The sequence below is a fragment of the Diadema antillarum genome, unplaced genomic scaffold (assembly GCF_040938485.1).
Source record: "Diadema antillarum isolate AM-2024a unplaced genomic scaffold, OU_Dant_1.0 scf00000031, whole genome shotgun sequence".
Lineage (NCBI taxonomy): Eukaryota > Metazoa > Echinodermata > Echinoidea > Diadematoida > Diadematidae > Diadema > Diadema antillarum.
Window position 1 is genome coordinate 702,658 of NW_027270920.1, and position 19,677 is coordinate 722,334.

The 19,677-nt window shown below is 38.4% G+C and overlaps 1 protein-coding gene across 1 annotated transcript; it reads right to left on the reverse strand.

The window, feature by feature from the left end:
• Positions 1-976: 976 nt before the first annotated feature.
• Positions 977-11,590, reverse strand: LOC139741636 (membralin-like). Its single transcript, XM_071652218.1, has 10 exons — positions 11,216-11,590; positions 10,571-10,748; positions 9,003-9,263; positions 8,292-8,402; positions 6,622-6,744; positions 6,016-6,174; positions 5,194-5,277; positions 4,595-4,727; positions 3,626-3,725; positions 977-2,681 (listed from the first exon to the last, which is right to left on the reverse strand). The coding sequence occupies exons 1-10, from the start codon at positions 11,588-11,590 to the stop codon at positions 1,881-1,883; spliced, it is 2,325 nt and encodes a 774-aa protein (XP_071508319.1). The 3' UTR covers positions 977-1,880.
• Positions 11,591-19,677: the final 8,087 nt, after the last annotated feature.

The following is a 19,677-nucleotide window of genomic DNA, read 5'->3' on the forward strand; positions in this document are numbered from 1 at the left end:
CACTTGAAGAAGAAAAAAAACAGCTACTAAGAAGTAACCAAACGCACAACAGGGTGTAAGGTCAAAATATGGGAAACACAGTTAACGGCTAGATATGTCCTTGTTGGAAGCTTTTGTGAAGCAATATGACACAAAATAATTCAGCAAGCTTCATATCTATATGCACTGAAAATACAACCTCTTCACTCTCATCTGTGCCTTCAATTTCTTAGCATTACAGAGAACCGACTTGCAATTGTTAAAGATTTGAATTTCCAATCAATCCAAATACACTTAAGTTTCAATTTACCACTCTGAAAATGTCTTGAACTCAACTCTCTAATTGTTTTATGAAAATCTTAAGCATATTTTTATTACAATGGTTATCAGCAGGAACTCCTACAATTGCTTCAAATTTCCAAAATGCTTACCTGATATCTAAAACTGGCAGTAATGTTACGTGTCAAATGAATCTGCCTCAAACATGCCAGATTGAAAGAGGAAGGCAGAATATTCACCTAAGTAGCTATACTGGGGTCAGAAACATCCTCAAATAATGACACTTCCTACATATATTAATCTGTATATCTCCCCCCCCCCCCCCCCATTTTATCATTTACCTTTAACCATGTGATTGGCGTACCAGCATATTTTTAGAGAATGGAGAAAGGAATGTTTTGCAATGATGGCCTAAACAATGCTAGCAAGAGCAACAATTAAGACTGGACACATTGGCACTGACTAGCAAAGGGTCTAATCTTGGGTTGGATAAGCAGCAATTTGAACTCACACCAAAAAGATATCTTCACAACTTCATCACTTGTTTTTGATAAAGTACATTAAAATTATTAATCAGATATTGGAACAAATGTGAACCTAGACATATCATTCGTGTTAGGGGCAGACAAAGAAGAAATTTGCTTTTGTGAAAGATATAGACAAGATATTGAAAGGGTTTGAAATTCTTGCATCTTTCAGAACTTCATAACTACCACTGCAGCAGTTTGACAGTGTACAGTGGGATTAATATCACTTCTCACATGTCCCAGGTAATTCTCTGTTGCAGATAATGGGAGAAAAAAAATACCTGTAGGCATGCCAACGAAGCACATTTCTACACCCTAACATCCCTAAAACTTACACACATATCAACTTAACTTATTGCATTCTGAAATTTTATTAACTGCATTTGTGTCTGGAATTTTCTCTGCGTACCTTTTATCTTTAAATTATTGATTCCAACAAATTTGGGTGAAGAAAGTAACATAACAACACTCCAAAAACAATACTGAGGAAAGAATAGTCAGTAATAAGCCAAGGTGGGCACAATTCTCACTATGGGTCTGACAGAGGTCAGAGGTCACTATGGATCTGACAGACGTCAGAGGTCACTATGGGTCTGACAGAGGTCAGATGTTAATGCAATCCTAAGTTTGCATCACTCTTTCTTGTGTACCTTTTATTTCTGCAGTTGCTGAGGTAAAAATCAATTTCATTGTGTAATACAAAAAAAAAAGAATTAGAGCAATTTTTCTTTATGTGAGTTGCTCTAAACATACTAATTGTCATATCTGCTTAGTTTTGGCTTTGGAGATGATAGAAAGAAGTTAGTTATACAACAACTTTAACACCTTTCAAATGGTAAAAGAGAAATCTGACTTCTGTGGTATTTTGGTTAATGAATTCGCACAAGATATCAACATCTATAGTAATAGACAAATGACTTTCCTTTGTCATAATAATTAGAAGCTTTATTTTTTCCAAGTAAATAAGGTGAATTAGGCTATAATGGTAGCTCATCTCTGTTTCTTAAAAGTCAAATTTCAATACAATACCAGATATTTACAATATAAGGGAAAAGCATAAATTCACTATCTAGCCTATTTCTGAACAACTGAGTACTATCGGCTACTATCAGCTTCAAGCTCTGAAGAAGCCGTGCTTTTGGGCAAAGATATACTCTGTGGCAATACACTGTTATCATTTGAATTACTTGGCTTGTATTGAGTTGTAGGTACGTCATTTTCACTGGCTGGCAAGTTACCAAAACTATTCTCTCTCGCGGTGTTGGAAAAAGAAGAGTCCGCAGTGCTCACTTCACTCTGTGAAGCACTTTGCACGCTTTCATTGGTGCTCGGCACTTCACTCCCCCCTGGTGGTGGCTCTTCATGAATTTGGAGCATGCCATCCTCGTGCGGATCATTGCTACTACTTGGGTTTCTGGCGATTAAATCATTGTCTGTGTTTGTAGTAGCATGACTTGCTGTGGTTGTTGAAGGCGTGGTGGCGGCGGCACTCGGTGTCGGCGCTGCTGCCTGCTGGCTGCTTGATGCTGCGGCAGCCGCCTGCCGACGATTGAGCAGGGTCCCCAGGTAGAGCCCAAAGAGAGTGCGACGTTGTCGCCACACTGGTTGCTGCTGAATGGCTGCAACATTCACAGCTGGCAAGGGTTGAGCAGCCTGCTGCTGCTGTTGTGGCTCTTGTTGATTCTGTGTTGTCTCCACTGCAACGTTTCTCCTGTCTTGGGTTGCTCCTTCCCTGGCACCATTGCCTTGCTGCTGGGCGTTCTCTCCGAGGTTGATGTTGATGTTGATTCGCCCATGCATGCCACCATGTTGGTTGCGTTGCAGCAACACCTGTAACCTGGCTTGCTGAAGAATCGCTGGCAGCTCATAATGATGAAAGAAGTATATCATAGAGTGCTGAAAAGAAACAATGCAATACAGCGCAGAAGTGAGTACACAGCTACTTTAACACAATAAGTTTGATGATAAACTTACAAGTCCTTACAATGACCCTGTCACCTCTCACAGCAACAGGAATCAAGACAAAAATAATCTTTAAAACAAAAGCCTTATAAACAGAGCTTAATTGGTGCAACATTTTTGTACCACTTTGTTTCCAAAAGACAAAGTTAACTGCTCACTAGGAAGTGTCTATAGGGATTGCACAAGACTACCATACCTACATGTAATTGCATATTAACCCAGGAAAAGCTGAATGCATGTGCTTGATTGCATGTATGACAAACAGTGGAAGGTGTAAGTCTGTGCGTAGTAGGTGCAAATGGGATCCACATGACCAGAGTGATATTTACTGTCAAACACTTTTAGCCCATTGAGGACGAGTCCCAAGTATACTCGGGCAGGTTTCTATGGAAAATGCGTATTGTAGCAAAATAAAAACCGCCCTCAACAGGTTAACACTATGAACTGGTAAGAAGGCATTGTACATACAGAATGATCAATGAAATACTCTTACAATTTAATATGTTGATGATGACGATGATGATGATGATGACAATGATTACTGTTGGTTACGTTTCATTATCAAAATGTGAATGTCTCTGCTATTCACCCACATTTTATCATTCTTGGGAGAGATTTACTTGCTATTTTCCCTTCTCCATACTATCATCATCAGCTGCCAAGTTCTAACTGGAAATTTTGTCTGGAGAAGGTCCCTTTATTTTGAGAAAAAATTAAAAATTGGCACTTGATTGGCATTACATGACTCTACATTATATTTCAAATAAGACTACACAAGGACTGGTAAAACCATCACTCAATCGAACATAAGGTCATAAGGTGTAACTACCTCTGACACATCGACATATGATAAGAAATTTACATCACATTGACTTTACCTGAATAAAGAGCCATGATGTAATCAGAGCTAGACCGCTGTACTGGCCGTTAAAGCGATAGTGGTATGCGTAGAATGCGAAGTGGTAGAGATAGAAGAACCTGCGTGATGCAAAAAAGAGACAACAAAATCAAAGAAAAGTTACAGGAATGAACAGTCCACATTTTACAACATGCACACATATATCTATATCACAGTATTAAAGTAACACATGACATGAAATACAAATACTGGCAATTCACCGAGTACTAGCTCTAAATGTTGGTGAGATTGCACATGCTCACCAATACAGTTATAAATGAATCACATGTGGACTATCAAAGATGATGGCAATATGGAAATTTTCATATGAGGCAACATGTGCATCTTATATGCCATTCAAATTGTCTATCTACAAATATTTCAAAATGGTTCATTCTATTGTGCTCAGTGCACTGTTCAAATTTACTAAAAGACTACAAGCTCATAGTCTTCTAATGACAAACGTGACTCTTATATTTCTCCACCCCCCCCCCCCCCCCCCATTTCACTTAAAGTTTCGGCACATTTCTCAAAGGTAATATCTAAACATTTAAGCAGTTGCCTTGAGAAGAGACTGGGCTACTTCAAAGCACAACACAGTAAAACATCATTCACAGGTGTGTCTGCATCAAATTATTTTACTAATGAAGTCAACTTCTGGTTTTTGTGGAAAGATGGTCTTAATATCAAGCTGATCACTACAGCAGGTTTACTGATTACCAAAACAAAATCATCTCCAGATATAAGGCAATGTCTGATAAACAAACAAGATCCAGCATGTTAACAATTCAATGAGAGCTTGCATGACATATGTGGAGGTGAGGTGGGGAAGGGAGAAAGGATTAGCAATATTGAGTCTTGATACTCATCTCATCAATAACAGTAGTTGAAGATTAGGATTAGGATTAGGATGGAAAGAAAGCTGTAGAGGGAGGATGACAGAACTCACCGTAGCCAGTGTCTCTTTGTGATCTGTGTGTGGCAGCAGATTGCATCATACTGGTCAGCCACCCACACGATCAGAATGATGTAGAAGGCTGTCGTCGTGTCATTGAAAAACTCAGACATGATAGCCTCCATTCCTGGGCAGAGAGATGAAGCAAAGTTTTGTTACGTTCAATACATGAGCACATCAGTAATGCAAACACACAAACTTTACTACTGATTATAAATTCTGTGATCTAAAATAAGCTTGTGATCTTTAGCACCATCACTGATATCCATCTTCCTATTCACCATATATTGATATACATCTACTGTATTCATCCAAAAAGAACATGAATCCAATATATTCCCTAAGTGGGACATCATCACATCAGCACTTGGTCCCAGCTAAAGCCCACCCCACAAAGTGCCTGTACAAAATCAGGGTACCACAAAATCAGCAGCCTGCAAGCAGACATTGCATTGAAAGCTCAAGGCTAAAACTCACACTCAAAAACCAGCATAGCATCAAGATCTTGTGAAAGTCTATGAACAAACACAGGAAGTAGCCCTTGACTCTGCCACAAGTCAAAGGTCAAACGTCAAACTGATGAATGCACTCACCAACCAAGGCCAAGATAACGGTCAGCAGAGGGGCGGCTGGGAAGGCAATGGTTGTATTCATCTCCAGCATCTGCAGCAGGTCAACTGGACAGAGATGGAAGGAGAAATCACAACATTCAAGTTGAGTACCACTTTCTTAAAGGTACTGTTTACCATTGGGAGCAGTGATTTTAAAAATGTTCAAGATATCACATTTGATGCATACGTGGAGTTCAGTTGTATCACAAAACATCCTACCATACAACAATTTTGCAATAAAGCCCAAAATATTTATAAGGAGATATCACTATTTTTTTTCAATAAACCATAACTGTAGATGGTTTACTCTACAAACTATTTTATTGTAACTATAGTCCACATTTTGTATATTTAACAATACTGTATATGCCGAATGTTTCACGAGGTTTTTATTTTTGCGAATTTTGCAAGTTGGGTGCTATTCGCGAAATTAAAGACACACTAAAATAATGACTCTGATCCTGATGTGAATGTGACGTACGAGTGTACACTTCTCCGTTCAGTACAGGACTCCACGATCCTGAATTTAACCACTCGCAAAATCGTCGGGAATTACCAATTCGTGAAAATTTAGACTCGTGAAATATATGGCGCATACAATACTTAGCACTGATAATGCTGATTAACATTTTAACATTGGTTGCTTCTATCCCCAACTCACATGTCAGTAATATTTTGAAGCACTAAAGCTCGGCCTTTGTTTCATCTGCAAATGGTAAACGATGCCTTTAGATATATAGATTATTGTTCAAATGAGGACAGCAGACAAATGTCTACACATGTACTTATGTCCATTTGACTGACCTATGAAGACGAATATCTGGTGATGAGAGTATCTGAGGAGCATGGAGATAGAAATGGTGAAGATGAGCATGATGAAACCAGCTGCAATGTATGACGAGCGTGCCATCCACATGCTGACAAAACGGTAGTGCTCTCCAGTGACAACATTCCTCAAATAACCTGGGGGTTTCAGCGGAGAAAAGTTGCAACAAAAACAAAGAATATTGATTTTTGCCTCTAGGCACAAAACAAAAACATGGTCTACATTTCACAGAGTATCAATTCATGACACACACACAATGTATCTGGAAAAACAATAATAATGCTAAACTAATTCCAAATTAAGCTCCAAACCTATCATTTCTGAATATCATTCAAGAGTAGCTATCATTAGACAATATTAACATTTCGATCTCATTGTTAATTAATAACTTTGTAAGAAATAAAATGAAGTAAACACACCACACGAAAAGTAACAAATTACAGCAAAAATAAAATTCTGTTATATTCATGCTACTTCGGAAACTCAATGTTTACCACCATCTCTCCATACTATACCTTCCTGCGGTATGAAAAAATGGGTAGATTTCGGAGAAACGATTAAAGATACATAGAAGAGTATGGTACCTTTATTATCTTCATATTCTGCCAGGCTCTTGACGCTAGACATCAGAATGTCATCATAGCCCAGGAACTCATCCAGAAGGAACCTACTCAAGGCATCACCAAAGCACTCATCTTGTGCTGGGTCTGGAAAAGAATTGGGAGGAAAAAAATGAACACATCCAGGGTGCTACATAAGCACTTGCCCGATTGGCCGGGGCAAGTGAAAGTTAAATTTGGGCATGTGTTTTTGAACAGTGAGAAAAAATGGAAGCAAAATGTTTAGAAACCACCTGTTTCCCCTTATTCCCCCCAACAAACCCACACAGTCAATATACAGCAGCCCAAAGATAATGGCTGTTTAGTGATGCAATGCACTTTATATTTCATTTCAGCAACTTTCCAACACATATGTCTAGAAGCCCCAACGCAAAGCAACGGCAACACTTGATCGGACAGAGTTTGTTACTACAAAGTGTTTAAGCATGCAAATCAAAGTGTGCTGTTTATTCAAGTGATTGTGTCTTATTAAGCCCTTGACCTACACAAGATTTTCTATATCATTTCCTTATATTTTGGACTTTCTTTTCGGGCAAGTGTTTTGCAGCAACTTTGATAATCTGTTGCCCCACCGCGCAAGTGGTATAATAAAGTTATGTAGCACCCAGACATCTGAAAGGACCTGGACCTGATATACCAAGACTAATCAGACCAGAGCCTAACAGACAAGACATTGTAATTCTAGACCAAAGTTGACTGGGAGATCTCTACAAGAAAGCAGGTCACATTACTGTTATGATGGAGAGGCATGCCTAAGTAAAAATAGGGGGTCTAGAGGGAAACCCTGTGCCCCATGTCTTTCTGGTACCAAGCCCTTTATGTCATGTCTTAAAACCACCAACAGGGTATTCTGTATCAAGTTTTGTATCCACATATGTATGAGGTTCTTTAATACTCTGTTTGACAATGGTTATCAGATTGATCATCATTGTCAAAAATAGATGAACTTTCCACCTTTTTTTGCTTGTTTCTTGCTGTCTGCCTAGAAATCAGGATGAGTTACCCTACTTTACTTATCTTATTCCCTCCATCTTAACAAATTTCAAATCACATGATTTCACATTGGGTTGTGAAGTTTTTCAGATAGTCTCCCTACGAGTAAAGTCTGGGCAATGCGGTCATCCTCATGCCAGCAGGCGGTATACAAATTATCAATCAAGCCATCAAGCATGACAAGCCATTACAGTCTCTAACTAAAAATGTGCCATTACGGTAGAGTCTGTCCTTTTTTTTTTTTACATAAAGTATTTGTTCTACATGAGAACTATAAGTACCCATATACATGTCTAATTACAGTCAGAGACTAGTCTTTTCAACATGTGCTGATATGAAGTGACAATGAGCAAACTGAGACATCCATGATAGTTTGAATTTACTGTTTTACAGCAAGTCAAACTACGAAGGCACATCAAAATACCAGTAGTATCATTGTCAAGTTGTATACATAGTATCAATCATTCCACCCTGAACATCAATATTAGTTGCTGAAGTCACACAGGAAAATGAGAGTGCTGAAACAACAACTTGAATTACGGTTCCTCCTGTAATCTTTGAAGACAGAAACCTCCTATGAAAGCTTCTGAAATTACAGCCTCGGAGGGTGAAGTCTCTATCCTGTAGTCCCACATACTCACCTAGCTGTATGACCATGACAGGTATCCCAAGCCGTTCTCTAGTGCTGGGGGATAGTCGCAGAAATCCATACTCCAGAGAATACTCCATAATGTACTCATCCACTGGCCAGACTGTATCATGGAATAGACCACAGTTGGATTGATATATTCATTTTATTTCATTTATTATTATTATCATTATTATTATTATTATTTTTTTTTTTTTTTGGGAGAGGGGGGTTTGAAGAGGAGAGGTTGAGAAAGGAATGAAAAATGCTGAACAATTCAAAAACAAAGAATCCACTGTCACAGTATGCACTCATGTAGGGCTTGATAAGAGCGGTGGTCAGGTGGCCAGGGGCGACTAAAAATTTATGTAGAGCCACCAAATTTCCAAAAAGGTTATCTTTTGGTAGCCCAATTGGGCAGCTGATATTCAAAATAAATTTTTATACTTCACTTTATTTTGGGCTCCTACATTTCTTTTTCGGGTCACCAGAGAAAAAATGTTAATGCTGAGCCCTGATTTATGTATTTAGATTCATTGTTACCAATCTGATACATTCAAGGATTTTATAAACACGTGTCTTGGTCTGAGAGACATGTTTCATTTCACACATTCTATGCATCATATAAATCATCTCCATTTTACAGGCAGCTTCTGGTATTATTTTATTTTCAAGTCATCTGAAGTAATGAGACAGAGGTGACAACATGGCCACTTGTACCCACCTGCCCTGGTGAACATCTCAAACTCGGAGACTGTCTCTCGGAAGGGCTGCATGTTCTTCTCTAACGAGTGAGTGTTCGGCAAGTCGCCCACGGTTGAGTTGATGGCCGTCCACAGGATGCCCTGCCAGAGTGACCCCTTGACCATGCCCTCTTTTTCTTCCTTGACCACCTCCTCCCCTTTGACCACATCAGGGTACTCCCAGTAGGTGGGCATCAGACTGACGTTGGCATATTGGGGGTCATCCTCCACTTTAGTCACTCCTGCATCAAAGTCAAATCAGATTTAGCAGAATTCCTGAATTACAAATGATGAGATATTGGCAGGGCTGCCAACATTCATCCATCAGAATCAGGAAGATTCCAGAAAGAAATCAGTAAGATACTTGTGTGATATACATATGCATCTCAATGAGAGAAATAATTCTTGAATCAGGTAGATTTGTATATTCTCTAATCTAGACATGAAGAGATCTTGAAGTTTTCAGGAAGCCTCATGAAGAATCATGTAGACTTGGCATCTCTGTATTCATATATGGCAGATTCAACCCAACCTCATTTAAAAGAAGTCAAATTTACTTGAACAGAGCATTTCAATTCATTGGAGGGGTCAACAACTACCTTCAGAAGGTACAAAGTATATTGAAGCTCAGTGATAAGAAGAGTTTCTCATATATATGCAAGACCTCCAATTTTATATCCTACCCATGGAACATAGTGTTTTGGCTCCACGAGATAAAATGGCATGATAACATGCAACAATGTTCAGCTAGACTCTGTGGGACTCTAGCTGATTGTAGCACCAATTGGTACCACTGTAAGTCATGTACACCAATATCTGATATATGCTCAGGGACCAGGGCTCTTGGTGCCCAGTTCTTTGCAGATTGAAATGAGGGCTCAGTAAATCAGACTTTGAGAGACACCCCAAAGTTTCTTTTTTAAAATATATTACAGGTCAAAATTCCACACCTAGACATGATGTAATTGGCATTTCAAATATATTGATCTAATTGAAAGCAGTTGAAACGTCTTCTTTACTCATCCAGAAAGTCCACAACAAGACTAGAGCAGGCATGAAATATTACCTCCACCAAGGAGTATATGCTCTAGCTGGCATTGGTTTGTCTGTCTCTTTGTTTGCAAAATAATTCAAAGTTGGGAATGGATCTGGATGAATCTTACATGACAAGTTGATAATACCACAAGGAGCAGATTACCAAACTCTGGAAGTGAACCAGACCAGCATGGGATCCAGGATTCTTAAAGAATATATAATACACTGTATATATTTTTCAAGGATTGCCACTTGAAAAAAAGAGTAACAAAATCAAGGGAGTTCAAGCTGCACATATATGAGGTGTGAATACAAGCACTGAATGTGCGCTAGAAGGGCAACATGCAGGAAGCTGATGAGGGGGCTTTTTCATCATTTGGAGATAGGGCAATTTTCAACATGCGCGTATGGGTGGAAATGAGCTGCTTGGCGGAGGTCTGCACTCTCAAAGTGCTTTTCTAAGTTCATCTTTTTTTTCTATCATTAAATTGAATATTTATCCAGAATATCTCACCCTGTATCCTCCTTCCATAGGACACCTCATAGATGGGGCCGTCCGTGCGGTTCCGCACGATCTCCACACGAAGGATGCCCTCTCTTGGCCACTTGTCACGGTAGTCAGCCAGACAGTTGATAGGCGAGCGGGAGAAGGTGCGATGAATGTACGCAAGTACAAATAGTGCAGTCAAAGCCTTTGGATAAGAAAAACAAGGAGTACTGCAATATGATATGAGGAGAGACTGAATGTCTGTAAGCATATCATCCAAACTGGACATTTGTTTCTTTGTGGGACTTTCATCTTGACCAAACATGTATATTATGTACATAAAATGCATTATGCAAACACTGCACTACACCCAAGGAATGGGGACATGCTGTAAAAAACAAAGAAACAAAATTAATCAGAGAATTAAGCTACCAAACCATTCAAATGTTTAAAAACTCTTTTAGCAAGTACAGTATTGTAACTCTTCTTGTAACATTTCCTCAAATGCATGCTGGGGAAATTAGACATTGCTCAAAAAGCTGGCCCAAACAAATAGAAAACTATGCAAGCAATGAAGTATTGTAACAGATTTATATGGGTGATGATGATGTAAAGAACAAATAAACAAACAAACGAAACAAATGTGGTCATCTAAGCTGATTGAGCAGATACCTTGAGAAGAATGGCAAATTCAAAAAATCTCCTGATGGGTGGAGGGAATGCCCTGGCATAGGTGATGGCAATCTTGAAGAAGAGGGCATGAAAGAGTCTGTCTCGGACGTTGAGCAAGGGGTTGTTATTATTGTTGTTGTTGCCACGGCCGTTGTTGACATTCTGGGTGCCTGCTGGAAGATTGGGCAGAGGCTGGTCTTCCTGATGTGGCTGTGCTTGCTGCTGCGGCTGCGGCTGAGGCTGCTGCTGTTGCTGCTGCTGTGGTACTTGTGGCTGCGGTTGATCACTGTCTTGAGGATCCCCTGCTTGCTGTTGTTGTGAAGGTGGTTGCACCCCAGACAGAGGGCCAGCGGGGATGTCAGCAGTGGTAGACATTGTCGAAGACAAGGATTTCAGGAGAGCTCACTAGTTCCTACGTGTAGACAAAGTTACAACAGTATAGAAATTGCACAAATTTGTTAACAATTCATATACAATTTTATACATCTTTCCACTCATGTGAATATAAATTATGCCTTTCTGCTGTATCAGTATACTAAGCAAAGACTTGGTCTGACTTTCTCTGGTGGCCAGAAAAAGAAATGTAGTGGCCAACAATAAACGAAACATAACATTTAATAATCCATTTTCAATCTTGAGTGCCTGATCGAGCCATCAAGAGATAGCCTTTTGGTAGCCCATCACAGATTTTTAGTGGCAATGGGCCATTGCTAATTTCGAGCCCTTCATGGGTTTCCTGTCTACTAGATTATGTGGATACATTCTCTTCATATGTGTTGTGACACCTGGCTTTGGAGTATGGCAAACTCGGGATGTGTTCAAGGGCTCTCCTTACACGAACCAAATTGTGCCAAAACCATGCCAGAGGAGCGTTCAAACGCTCCTAAAGCTAAGAAGAGTTAAGTGTGCCTTACTGAATTGAACCAAACCAAAAAAAGTGGACCATTTCCCTTGTGTCAAAACCGTGCCAGAGGAGCGCTCAAATGCTCCTAAAGCTAAGAAGAGTACAGAGTGCCTTACTGATAGCTGAATCGAACCAAGCCAAAAAAGTGGACCATTTCCCGATGTGCTCCAAAAGCGTACCGAAAGCATACCAACAGTTTGCATACAAGAATGCGCGTAGACATTGCACATCATATAATGCAAAGTCACAAAGAGTTTATTCTCTTTGTTCGGGACATCTGTAAAGTAGTTTAAGTGCACCAGGTGAATCAACGACCCTGTTGCTACAAAATGTGTGACCCCCCCCCCTCTAAAAATAACTCATGAGGTATGCTTTCTTTAGAGACCAGCCAGCATGAGCTTGAACACTCCAAACCTGGCACGACAGTATTATCATACAGAAGTATGGTTCGCTTTGCCTTTGGTGCTTTTGAGCCCTTGAGTGAATGCACACACCAGTTGATTAGTTCACTTGACACTTCCCATCATGTATAGTATTGCCTTACCTTACCTAATACAATCTTGTTTCTATGCAGCTATCATGTCATGCCAATGCAAAAGGATGTGGAGCTTGCCCAATCCCATTTCTGGATTTCTCTAACATTACAGTAGACTTTTAGAGTACATGGTAACCCTACTACATATCGACCGCCCTTATTGAAAGTGACCGCGAAGTACTGGCGCACAGAACGCTTAATAGTACCGGTACACACTTCACTGCGCGCAGAGCACATAAAAATGGATTGGCTTTGACTGTTGATGAGGATGTGTGGGAAAACACGAAAATTCACTGTTCATTAATGGTTTAAATCAAGGACATAATTTCGAATGAATATTTTAACCGAATCGTATATGTAACGTCTACCGGGGTATGAAAGTTTCTAAAAAGCCTCGTACAACACGGTGTTCAATACAACTCGGTTTGTGTGCATTGTCAATGCAAAAACAGCGGTCGATCTCAATAAGGAGTGGTACCACGGGGAGCTGAAACGAGGCCACGCAAGTTCGACGGCGATATTTTTGCACTGAAACTTCGAATTGAAAAGGGAACAACGGCATTTGATAGTGCTGGATTTTCTCAATCACGTAGGTCAAGTTTTTACATGAATTTCAGTGTTAGATATTCTTATCAAGCAAACGGATATTAGGCGGTCGATGAGTAGTAGGTCCAACCATACTAAACGACAGTAACGTGTGTCAAATATAATAGGTCTCGATGCTACACTGTTGACTGTAAATTTAGATGTATGATGGGGGGTTGTTTTTCTGGACACTTAAGTTCGCACGTGAAAACTTGCCTATCTTACATAGAATATGCCCCCTTCTTTACCTCAAAGACTTGATATAGACTCCTTATATACTAGACAACATACTCTGAAAACGGCGTGAGAATTAACCTACTAAATTGTTGGATTTTCCCCTTCAAAGTGACTCCATGTAGGAATGTATCAAAGAGAGTTGTGCACGCGTTGATCTTGTACGGGAAATATATGGGGAGCGAGCGTGCACGGTGTTTACATTCTCGCCGTACGATCGATGCTATCGAACATTCGATCGAACTGGCCTAATGACATATGTGTGTATAAATGTTAAACTCGTAACACCTTGTGAGACTTTCACAGCGTCATTTTCATTACAGACGCACTAAATACACACACTTACATTTTACAATACGCGTCCAGTCCCACAACCTGGGTCCCACAACGCTTGGCCAGTTGGTGGACCATCAATCAGCCCAGCGATTAGTTAAAGTTTCAGGTGCCCAGATGCTATCTGGGCAGGAAATAATTCAATATCCCCATATACTGATATAGGGGACGACTGACACTTAATTATTAATGTGGTTGCTTTACTCAGTTTTACGTTAAAGTACTCTACGCAAAAAGTGTAATGTTAGTGTAGGCAGGCACGGCGTCGTACCATGCGACATTACTTGTGTACACACTTGCGCCCATGACTTTACATTGTGACTTTGTCAATGCGTTATAATGCTGTGTTTACGTACCCTGCGGTATAAAGGGTGAGAATAACCGATGTCCGCTCTCTGCTCCAAAGTTTCGTCAGCTATCGATAAAAATGACGGACAAATGGCGAAAAACCCACGCTAATTATGAGCATTTCCTTCGTCAGTATTTCGTCAGTAGATGATAAGGAAGGGCGATGCAATTTCACCAGACTCTGTCTTCACTAAATTTCCTTCGCTAATTTCTCAATGTGTGTTCTATAGTGGCCATTTTGCGAGTATGAAGAGGACGAGTCCAAGTTGTGTCAAAGGGGAGGACGGGCTTTGCGCTTCGATACTTCGAATATCTTTTGTTTATGAGTAGCGAGCATTTCATTTACTGAGTAATTCGCATGGAGGGTTTTAGGAGCGACTGAACATTTTTGCTTGATGCCAGTTGGACTAAATCACAAACTAGGGGAAAGCACTTCTTGAACTGCCAGTTGCAATGAGAATTAAGGAAAAAAGAGAGAGCGAGAGAGGAAAAAAATACAACCTATAGTATTTGCTGGTAGGGATTGACAGTTGCAATTCCCTTTTATACCTGGCCCTCATAAAAGTTTGGGCTTGATTGCCATTTAGTGATAATTATGTTGATCATATTGACAGCACTCTCAAGGCTTTGCAAAATCTATACTTTCTTAATATTTTACGCAGTGTAGACAATGTATTGTTATAAATTTTTATAATGTACTGTGTATATGACCACAAAAAAAAAATCAAAAGGGTTTGCAGCAAGGGGGACTACACATAGCGCCTAGAGCCATTACAATATATTTCATTAGTTATCTACCAATACTGAGTATTTGATAATGCATTTAATCTATCATTAACTTCTACATTACTAATCTCCAGGTATAGATCTACTTATTGATTTAGTTACATGTAGGCCCTACTGTTTAATTTTTTTTTTTCATTCATCCACTTCTCTTGTTTATCTCTCTATTCATTATCATAACTTTTCCATTTGGATTTTATATTTATTCATTCATCTGTTATTCATTCACTTCCTTATCTACTAATATTTTCTTTCTTTCTTTCTTTCTTTCTTCTTTATACATCTATTTATGATTCATTAATTTCCTTATTCACTTATAAATTTACAAATAGCCTATATTTTGTTTATTCTGCTGATGAAAGTAGCAAACATGCTAATGAACAGTGTGTCATACACACACAGAAATGAAGGTGCAATCTCTTCAGTCTATACCTGCACCAATGGAAAAGTGCCAGGACATGTCAAAAGGATGCCATCAAAAAATAAGTAGCAAAATCTTGTAATGACAAGTTTTATACTCATTAACTGAAACAAAGATTTCACAAACAAACAACAAATTACATGAGCACTTCTGTGGTTCATTTGTCAACCTGAATATTGCACAAAGTAAAGGTTAAACCAAACTCAATTTGCCAATGAAATTAACAAACTAACTTAAAAAATGAATATTCAAGGCTAATAGACACACACACACACACACACACACATACACATACATACAGATGTAAATGTTAAAATGAATAAATATATACAGTTGTACGTATGTATGTATGTATGTATACAATGTATACATACATATCAAATGTATGCCCTAAGTGTGAGGTGTGTTAACAGTGTCATTCTTTCTCCACTCAATTAAATATAAAATAGAAACAAAGGTGTCCACACTCATAATATGCTGGTAGAACAATCTAGGCAGGTCACCCGAATGTGAGAGGGTTACGCCCTTGCTGGATTGGTGGAGGTGTGTGGTTTTTTACTGATGGACTTTACATGGAGGAAATGCAGGTTGTGATGTATATGTAATCTCTTATATTCTTGCCATTTCTGCAATGCAAATACCACTGGTACAGTCAGACAGACAGACAGACACATACTCATACACACCCACACATGCATGACCACAAAAGCACATTCAAATTCTCACCAAAGCCTCAATAGCATTTGTGTAACATGCTCTGGAGGGTTGACTGTGCCAAACTGCAAAGCGGCAGATTATGTCTGCTATAACTAACCTGCACGAAAAGGGGTATGTTGTAATTGTTAATTACAATCACTAATATTCCCCAAACTGCTACTGAACAGTCAATATGAACATGCAAATAGCGCGCCAATATCAATTTAACTCACAACTTGCCGTATCTTGCCATATAGCTTTTACACAAATGACAAAATCATGAAATTCCTTTTTTTTTTCCAAACACAACTACTTCCCAGACTCAAATATTACTTCTGAATTTGAGTACATTTTCACTAGTGTGGTTGTAAAATATTACTTTCTCTTTTTAGAAATTATCTTTAGCTGGTCAAGAATTCCCCTTTAGTAGCATAATGATTATTGTTCACAAATAAATTTAAAGGGATGTTGTCATTTTCAAAATCTTTATAATCCGTGGGGCTGGCTTTGTATTTTCAATTTATTTGAAAGTCGTAATACAGCTCAGAGAGCCGAGGTCCACTGGTTGTGCTTTTTTTTCCCCTAATAGCGCAACCATATTGGCTAGTCGTATCTTCCAAGCATTTGAGGAGAGGCTGAAAATAAGGACTTTCATACAGACGAGGATTAAACTGAAGACAAGACAGCCTGCACTTTGACAAACACAGCAATGATATTGTACACCTTCTATGAAGTAATTCACAAAACACAAACAGATGAGTCGCTAGGATTTCATGGTTTCTCTTGTAAGATTTAGACCACAAAGTATTTAATAACGCTGCTGTAGCAAGAGTGACATTCTTACACTTTGGCCACATCAATTTGCCACTGCTGAAACCAATACAGAATACGTCTTCCCCCACAAAATCCAACGCCTCTCTCGTGACATGGCATTTGGAGATAAAGCCAATAATTTTCTGACAGATTCTTCCACTGAAATGAAAAACCAGGTTACAAATACTTTCAAAAACTATTCAACATGTACAATGAAAACCATCATAATCTCATAGCATCATTACAGTCAATTCACATTCCTATATACAGGTACACACAATATATATGTCTTTACTTTTGGTTGTTAATTCATAGATACAAAAATAACCTATTTGTGATTAATTCTTCATCTCCTCTTAAACAATACATGTTTTAGTTTCAAGACGCATATACAAGCATAATAGTGGCCAAGCAGGGATGGAAAGCACTAATAAAAAGAAACCTATACAGCCACGTCACACATAAACATGAAATTAGAAGATAAAAATGGTCCCCATATCTGAATGTTCATGCCGCGTCTTCAGTCTCAAGGCCCGGGGTATCATCTTAGGAGAGCCACACAACAAAGAACCTACAGCAATAGAGTGAGCCAAGTGTCATCAAAACACACTTTTAAAAACACAGAGTACCAATAAACCAGAACATCATGCTAAAATGACTACACACAAAGCCAAATTCAGGAAAGAAAAACACAGTTATTTTCAAGATACACGAAATCATCCTTGTGCCCTGTTTTTCTTCGTACAAAGCCAGACATGAGACTGAGGCCACATTCACTTTAACTTGGGTTGACCGGAATAAAATCAATTTGGACAAACCACTCAATAGCTGGTGTTCCCTAAAAAACAACAACAAACAAACAATAAAACTGGAAATGGGAACCTAATGTTTAGCAGTCACTAAAATGACAAGTCAATTCATACTTCTCACTATTAATTTTCCTGTCTTTTTTTTCCTGTTATATTTGCAAACTTCTCTTTTACAACTACCACACTTGTCATAAATTTGCCTTGAAAAGAAAATATGAACACTTCTGAATAAACTTCCTAGTATTACAAATGTAAATTCAAAACATACCAACAAAATTCGCACCAACACCAGTGAAGCATTGACTGCCTGACATGCACACAGTAGTTTTCTGAGAAGTTTCGTTACATTGATTACCAATTACTTGAAATGATGTATGTTATTTGCTTGCTCAAATCAAATGAGTCCATTTCTTGCCTAACCCTGTACCACACCAACATGGTTTTTGAGGGGCCAGTCTATTTTGACAGACAGATATTAAAGAGATATGAAATCAGGGTCATTGAGACACACCATCAGTCCACTACTGTATTATTGAATAAATGTCCTTCACAGTCTATGCAACATACTTTCTGGTGATCAGCACACAGCTATGTGACAACAGATGATCAAATGGGACACCTATGAGCTGTTGTAACAAAACCAGCAATATCATGAGGTGCTAAGACAATAAAAACAAATCCAAATGACACACTTTACCATCACTAACATATTTCTCATCATGTTCTCAATGATACATCACTTTGCAAAATTATATCCTAGAACACAGATTTTACTAAAAAACTGAGCAAAGTTTTACAATCATGTACAGGAATGTTTGTTGCTTTGGCAACATGGAAACTCAAGAATAAATATGTGTATTATTTCCACTTGTTTTGTATTTTGTTTGTTCAGTATGTATCTGGCCATGCAAATAATGGTAACAAGATATAGTAAGTGAATCTACCTGAATAAGTGTCTTATCATGTGATAAACAAATTTGACTGTTTTTGTTAGAAATTGTCTACATTATAACAAAGGAATTATCTTTGACAGGATAGGCAAGACACTGTGTGTTCAATGCAGAAGAGACAAATGTCTTTAAGGATTTTCTTAAACCACTGTAAGTACATTAATGACAAGGGAACAGTGTACTTCAAAATTCTGGCCTTGCAGAAACCTTTATATTAGCTCTGAAGCACAGCTGAAGACAAGAATACGCTCTCATGAACGTACCAATCATGATCGTTCAGGAAGAACAATTCTACACTGTAAATGTTAAAATCTAAACTGTAATTTGTTGAGAATTGCTTAATTTGACAGCTATTGACCGACCTGGATTATTTACTGAAGGAAAGGGTGTCAGCTGTTGTGTAATTAAAGGAAAAAGGATTGTGTGGTTTAAAGAAGACAACTGCTGGTTAAATGAGATACTAGTATACTGTGATTGTAGTCCATGGAACATGGTTACAACACACTGTAATCTCAACGAGTGTAATAACATGGTCACATTGAAAAAGTAAGAAATACATTCTGAAAATTTTAAATGAAAACATGATTACGAGGCAGCAAAGTAAGGTATATCTCATTCCAAATTAAAAAGCATCAAAATACAAAATAGCTTCAAAAGCCATGACAACAGTAAAATTTTCCACACAATCATGAAATCATCTGACATAATAAACAAACAAGTTTACTGAACTGAAAATTGAAACTCATAATTGATCAGGTTCTCAAGTGACAGCAATTAATTTTCCATCACAAACAAACTTTAAAGCATTACATAATGGAAGGAGATATATTTGGTTTTCTTTAAAAGAATACTTGTGTGAGCGTGAATTAGTATCAGTTAAGCATGGATACAAATACTAATTAACTGGCTCTTTTTAATCTCACAAATGCTGAATAATCTCTACAACTGACTTCTTATTGAAAAAGAAAAGAAAAACTCTTACTTCAAACTCAACATAGCATCAACTTAATTCACTGAACATTATTCCACAAATGAAGTGCTATCTTAATCA